Source organism: Galeopterus variegatus, unplaced genomic scaffold (genome assembly GCF_000696425.1).
Source record: "Galeopterus variegatus unplaced genomic scaffold, G_variegatus-3.0.2 Scaffold113, whole genome shotgun sequence".
In the NCBI taxonomy this organism is placed as follows: domain Eukaryota; kingdom Metazoa; phylum Chordata; class Mammalia; order Dermoptera; family Cynocephalidae; genus Galeopterus; species Galeopterus variegatus.
The window spans coordinates 57,708-64,691 of NW_007726224.1; the positions used below are offsets into that span (position 1 = coordinate 57,708).

General features: G+C 42.5%; 1 protein-coding gene across 1 annotated transcript in view; it reads right to left on the reverse strand.

The window, feature by feature from the left end:
• Positions 1-674, reverse strand: part of RAB28 (RAB28, member RAS oncogene family) — a 31,576-nt gene extending 30,902 nt beyond the window's left edge. Inside the window, exon 1 of the mRNA XM_008586768.1 lies at positions 421-674. Within this exon, the coding sequence (XP_008584990.1) occupies positions 421-495 (75 nt within the window). The 5' untranslated portion in view covers positions 496-674. The remainder of the gene's footprint in view (positions 1-420) is intronic.
• Between the last annotated feature and the right edge of the window lie 6,310 nt (positions 675-6,984).

Consider the following 6,984-nt stretch of genomic DNA (forward strand, 5'->3'; position numbering starts at 1 on the left):
GGGGGGGGGGGGGGGGGGGGGGGGGGTAAGGGAGCAAGGTGTGTCCTGAGCTACAAATAAAAGGAGGTCAAATGCCTTGGCAGGTAGATCCCTGCCAGTGCTGACAGGCGAGAAGCTGGAAAGCTTCCGAGGGAGGCGACGCCAGCCCGAGTCTTGAAGGAGTTCGCAATCCAGGCAGGGAATTGGGAAGTTGGTTTTTGTTTTTGTTTTCTTAAGGAGGAGCTGGACAGCTCTCGTCGGCCTCCACCAAGAGCCCACTTCGTGTCCGACCCCACGCCATGACCAGGAGGGCCCGGACCTGGAGGCCCCGGGCTCGGGGTAATGAGGCGACGCCGGGCAGCGGGGAGGAGGCTGGGGGTTGCCCGGGGCCGCGCCGCGGTTCCTGCAGGCCTGGGACGGCGGGCCCGCTCAAGGACTGACCTTCCCGGAGGTGCCATCCCCCAGCAGGACGATTTTCAGTTGCCGGTCCTGGCTCTCCTCCTCAGAGTCCGACATGGTGTCCCGGGAACCAGGCCCACCCCCCGAGGTGGAGGGAAGAAGGGAAGGAGAAGGCCTCCGGGGACGGCGGAGAGGAGGAAGGGAGGCAATGGGGGCAGGACCCCCCACCCCGGTGTCTCAGCAGCCGTTGGACGGATCTGAGGAGAATCAATCGCCGGGCGCCATCTTGCCTGCTCCCCTCCCCCCGCGCTCCGTCCCGCCCCATGCGCGTCACTTCGGGCGCGCCCCCTGCTCTGCGCCAACCCGCGCTGACCGCGACCTCCCTGGCGAGGCGAACCACCCGCGGGCCCGGGCTGGGAGGGGCGTTCGAGCCGCAAAGGTAACGCTCTGCGATGCCCTCACAGAGGTAATTGGCTAGAGGGAAAAAGAAAGTGTATAGTACAAAGTAGAAAAAATGGGAGCAGAACAGCTCGCAGGCGTTCTATCAAATTTCCTCGTTTCCTCTCCTCCCGTGAGAGGGTCCCTGAAGCGAATGGTTTAGCCCGAAGGGGCGGAGGGGTGACGCCTGGGCTGCGCGCCGCCGTTGCCATGGAAGCCAGGCGTCGGAGGCGAGGCAGGGGGCGGGGCCTGTCTCTGGGCGCCCGGACGCCGGTTGCCAGGCGGCGCGCGCAGGGCAGGGGCCCCCGGAGCTGGTGTGGGCTCCGCGGGTCGCGCGCAGGAAAAGCCCCCGCGGGGAAGAGGGGTGGCAGGGCAGAGGCGGGGGCGGTTGCGGAGGGCCGCGCTGCTGGGCTGGGAGGCCACTGTAGTGGCCGTGAGTGTGATGGAGCTCTGGCGCTGCTGCTTATTTTGGCTTCTCCGAGCCTCAGTTTCCTCGTCTGAACAACATTCATCAAGCGCTCCTGAGCGCCAGCCTCCTGGCACACGATCTTTACCCGATGGCAGCAGTTCTCAAAGTGTGGCCCGGGGACCCCTGGGGCTCCGGATGAAATCAAAACAATTGTCATAATAATACAGACACCTCGTTTGCCTTTTCCACGTTCATTGTCTCACAAGTATAGTTTTCCCAGAAGAGACTTGTGTATGACGTCATCAGTCTGGCAGCTATTGGAGCTTGCTACTCTGTTTTAAAACATTTCTCAATTTTAATTTCAATGCAGCACTGATGAGTATAACCCACATAAACATAAGCTCTTTGGAGTCCACAGTAATTCTTTAAAGTATAGAAGGGCCCTGAGTCCAAAAAATGTGTAACCTGCTGCCCCGGATGATCTCAGTCCTGGAGCGTAGGTGAATGACATAACTGAAAATTACAAAATAGTGTGATAAGTCATGTCATGATGATGCCAGACTGCTATGTTTGTCTCATTGCTCATCACTTTACATGGATTATCACCTTTACTCCTGGTACTTTCGTAGGTGGAAGTATCCCCACTTCACAGATGCAGAAGCTTAAGTCACAAAAAGCTTGGCTCAGACGCCGCTGTCCTCTAAGAAATATGGGAATTAGAATAGGAAAGCAGGACGGTGTAAAGAAGTGCCCAGCCCTGGAGGTAGCAGCGGAGTTCTAATCACAGACCTGTCCTTACTAGATATGTGATCTTGAGCCACAGTGTCCTCATCTATAAAATAGACTACCTTCTTCATAAGGTTGAGAATTAAATGAAATAATCGGTGTAAAGTAGCATGGATAGCACAATGCCTGGCGTGTAATAAGTACTCAGTATTAAGCAGAGTAATTATCACACTCATACCATCACTATTAGATGCTGGTCCATGTTGGAAATACCGCTGTTTTGTAGTCATGTTACCTTAGTCAAGTATCTTATGTACAGCCCCAGTCTCTTCCTCTGTAAACTGGGCTGGTCCACAACAGCAGGTAACCAGTAAATATTCCCAGATCTCTCCCCATTGCACACGCACCCCCAACAACACCACTACCATTTTTCTACATCACTGGATTTGTTAATGAGGATTAAAAGAGAGTATTTGAAAGGGCTTTTTAATGTTCCTTGTAATTGTTAGTTTGAGGAATCTGTTTCTATTGGAACAGACTTAACCCCTTTTTGTCCATGAGGGGAGTGATTATGCCAGAAATTTGCTTTTCCACTCTTCCTTGATGGAGATGGCTATGTGACCCTCCCGACTAATGAGACAGAAGACAGTGTCCTTCAGGAGACATTTGGAAAAGATGTTCCTTCCGATCTAAAAGAAAAAAAAGGAAACATGCAGAAGGAAAGCCCTCCCCCTCCCTTCTTTGCTGTCATTATTGGGTGAGAAGGTGATGTTTGGAAGTACTACAGCCTTCTACTACCTACGAGTAGCATCTAGGCTTCTTGTTATGGTTTCGAATAATACCAAGACACTTTAGGGATGTATTCCATTACATGCAAACAAAAACATCCCAATTGGCACAACTACTTTGGCTAAAAAATACATTTAGCTAAAGCCACAGGATTGATTTTTATGGGTGGTTTCTCATAAAGGGAAATATAGCAAAAACTCCCCATTTTCCAATCATTAATTTCTGAAATGACTGCTTTGATGGAGAAACAATATTTATTTAGATATGGGCACATCGGTAGGACCATGTTGTTATTTAAAACTAGAAGTCAGTTTCATTATTTTAATTATAATGTTATATATCTGTCGCAAGTTTCTAGGCTTAAAATTAGAATTTGAAAACTTAGAGCCATTTTCGGAAATTAAAAGGAAAAACAAATCTTCTTCTGTGGAGGACCATGTTAGCATTGAGAGCTTCCACTATAGTACTCTGACATTCTAAAGAGAAATAGGACTGAACCACCAAAAAGAAAAATGGTTTTTTTTCTCGAGTGCAATATCCATAGCAGGGTCACAAACTAGGGGAATGTCTTAAAATTAATAAACAAAAAGGTTAGAGAAGAATTCTAGACATTTCCAGAGAACCCTAATTTTAAAATATCTTTTCTATCATCCCTAAGAAATAATCATCCAAACTTTATTTGAATACATCCACATTCAAGTTTATTCCTTCTTAAAGTAACCTGGACTATGGATGAATAGGCCTGATTATTAGAATATTTTCTCTGATGATGAGCCAAAGTTTCTCACTATAAATTCCAGCTAATGGTATTAGGTATATTTTCTAGAGAAAGACAAAAACTCTCCATTCTAAAGGAAAATGTTCAAATTGATTCATTAATACTTAATGATTAATTTGGCAAAAATTTAGTGAATGTCTGCTGTGTACAAGGCATTCTTGTTTACAACTCTTCTAAGCACTAAGGACACAGAAGTGAAGAAAACATAGGAAGGTTCTGTTCCCTTGGAATTTACAGTGTGGTGGAGGGGTGTGTTAGGATGGATAATGGCCATGCAAAGATAGCAGGTCCTAATCCTTGGAACCTGTAAATGTTACATTATTTGGAAAAAACATCTTTAAGATCTGATTAAGTTAAGGAGATCGAGATGGGGAGATTGTCCTGGATTATCTGAGTGGACCATCAATGCAATCACATGTATCCTTAAAAGAGAGAAGTGGAAGATTTGGCCCAGACAGGAAAGAAAAAGGTACTATAACCCCAGAGACAGAGACTGCAGTGATGCCACTACAACCAAGGAATGCTGGCAGCCGCTAGAAGCTGGAAGAGGCAAAGAACGAATTCTCTCCTGGAGCTTTTGGAGGAAGTGCAGCCCTGCCAACATCTTGATTTCAGTCCAGTGACAATGATTTAGGACTTCTGGCCTCCAGAACTGTGAGAGAATAAACTTATGTTGTTTAAGCTACCAAGTTTATGGTAATTTGTTACAAAAGCCACAGGAAACTAGTACAAGGAGGGACACAGATATTTGATAAATCAACAAAAAAATTCCAGATTCATATATATTAAAAAGGTATTAAAGCCACTGATGGATGGAATAGAATATCTGAACATTATTATTCACCACTAGTAAAGGTGAGAAAATAGTAAGTAAAGTGGGATAAAATGATTCCAGTACCTCTGGGAGGAACGCTTTTGGAGTACTGGTAAGGTTCTGTTTCTTGACATGGGTGGTGGTCACATGGTATGTCTACTTTCTTATAGACTTAATATTTGTGTAGCTGGCCAGTTGGTTCAATTGGTTAGAGCATGGTGCTGATAACACCAAGGTCCAGTGTTCCATCCCAGTACTGGCTAGCCACCAAAATATATATATACACACATACACACACACACACACACACATACACAAATACATATTTGTGTGATTTTTTGTATGTTTTAATTATATTAAAATCATAAATCTATGCACATATGGTTGGTAGTAAATGCATAGTAAAATTAAATCTAGAGAATATAAATCAAATAATAAATAGCTATTAATAGTAGTGAGGTTACAGAGAACTATCCTTACACATTTGGGTATTTTATGAATTTTTTACAGTGAACAAATTTGATTGACACTGGGAAAGAAAGGATGAAAAAATAGGTCAACAATAACAAAAGACTAATAGTAAAACAACAGTCCTCTTCACAGTGGGCAGATGAGAACTTTGTCATGTGATTAGTGTATTCTGCTGATACATAGAAAACCTGTTAGTTTCATAATCATCTAAAAGCCTTTGTTTGAAAAGAAAAAGCTCTTGGTTGTAACAGAACCCCAGGCTGGTTTGTGAGCTGCAATTTCCCAGCTGTCCACAGTTCTGCCTCATTGCTTGGGGATGTGCTTCATTGATTCCTAAAGCATAGCTCCAGACAAAACCAAAAATCTGTAGAGCAAGAGAGTTCTCAAATCACCTCTACAGCTGTGAAAACCAGACCTATCACAACTCACCAGCGAGACTAGCATGGTTAAATAAGGTAATATGTGTGGAAGTGTCTTGAAAAACAGGAGTTGTGGTAAAATGCAAAATATTATTTGAACCTTGATTGTGGGAGCTTTTAGGGTGTGAATTTTCCTGACCATCAAGGACCAGCATAGAGAATTCAGTGATCTTAGAGAAACTCTGCATTTCCAGATTCCACGGGATGGCAGTGCTACGAATATTCTGCAAAGCAAAATATTCTTTATTTGATCTCTTCTGAAACCTTGTTTTATACAGCTCTCTTCTGTTGCCTAATGGCTTTACCTGTGATACTCATTAGCTGTGTCATCTGGGTTTCCAGTCTACCTATGTTGTTAAATTTAGGTTTAGGACATTCAGACAAGAGAGATGCTATTATAAAGAGTTATCTTAACCTTTGGGATGGCATTTCCCAAAAGTGAGTTATTTGGGATACTAGTCCCATGAATTGCTGTTCAAATGAAATTTGAAAATAGCTATAGCTAACCCACTCTTGGAAAGTGACATGCACTTGAGAGTATCATACTCTGAGCAATATTGCTGTAAACAATCTTTCTAGACCTTTTCATAAACTCAATATTACTTGGAAAAAGTAACCTAAATACCAAAGTACCAAAATTTCCCAAACTTATTTGACCAATGAACCCTTTTTCCAAGTAATATTAACTAATATATAGAACTAATATTGTATAAAAAACATTTCAGAAACCATACTTTAAAACTAAAAAATTCCAGGAAATAAATTAATGTTGCAAGTAGTGTAAAAACTGATTTCTAATACTTAAATCTTCATTACAGAAGGGTTCATATGCAAAAGGCCTCAATTTCTCCTCAAATATATGAGCAGTTCAGTTTTATGATATACAAATGTTTTGATTCAGAATGTGTTTAAAGCTTTCTCAGTACCTTAGTCATTATTACTAAAATAAGTCTCATAAGAACATAAAGAGCTGCTCAATCATAGTGGTTAAAGCAGCAGCCTAGATTTGAATAAATTTGATTTTCATTTATAGTCATGTTTATGATCTTGAACAAATAATTTAAATTCTGTGAGTTTCAGTTTCCTCATCTATAAAATGAAGATTATAGTAATAGTACTTCATAGGATTGTTATGAAGCTTATCAACAATACATATATGGTGCTTAGAATAACACTAAATCTGTGTTACAGCCTATTATTTAAAGTGTTGCATTTTGATATCAAGTAAGAACATTAGAACATAAACATTAAGATGGGATTTGTTGACAAAGCAGTCACCACAACAAGCTCTACAGTTAAGCAGTGATGGTGATATTTTTCAAATATTTTTCTTGCAAGATGAGTGAAGGAAGAAGGAGTAAACTTTCTGACTAAATATGAATAAATTAAAGTTTGATATAATATGGGAGAACCACTTTCCTAAAGAAATTTACCTGAATTCAGTAAAATCATTGAATACAGTACACATGAAGCTGTGGATTAATACTTCATGCTGTGTGATAGTTAATTTTCAAACACTGAGGTTTCCTGGAAAAGAAGAAGTTCTAAGACTCAAGACTGCAACAGTCTAGAAATCCCCCCTGAGTTTCCAGCCAGCTGTCTTTCCCTACAAATTTAAGATTTGCCAGCACCCACAATCACATGAACCAGTTCTTTAAAATCTCTCTCTCTCTCTCTCTCTACACACACACACACACACACACACACACACACACACACACTCTCTCTCTCTCTCTCTCTCTCTCTCTCTCTCTCTCTCTCT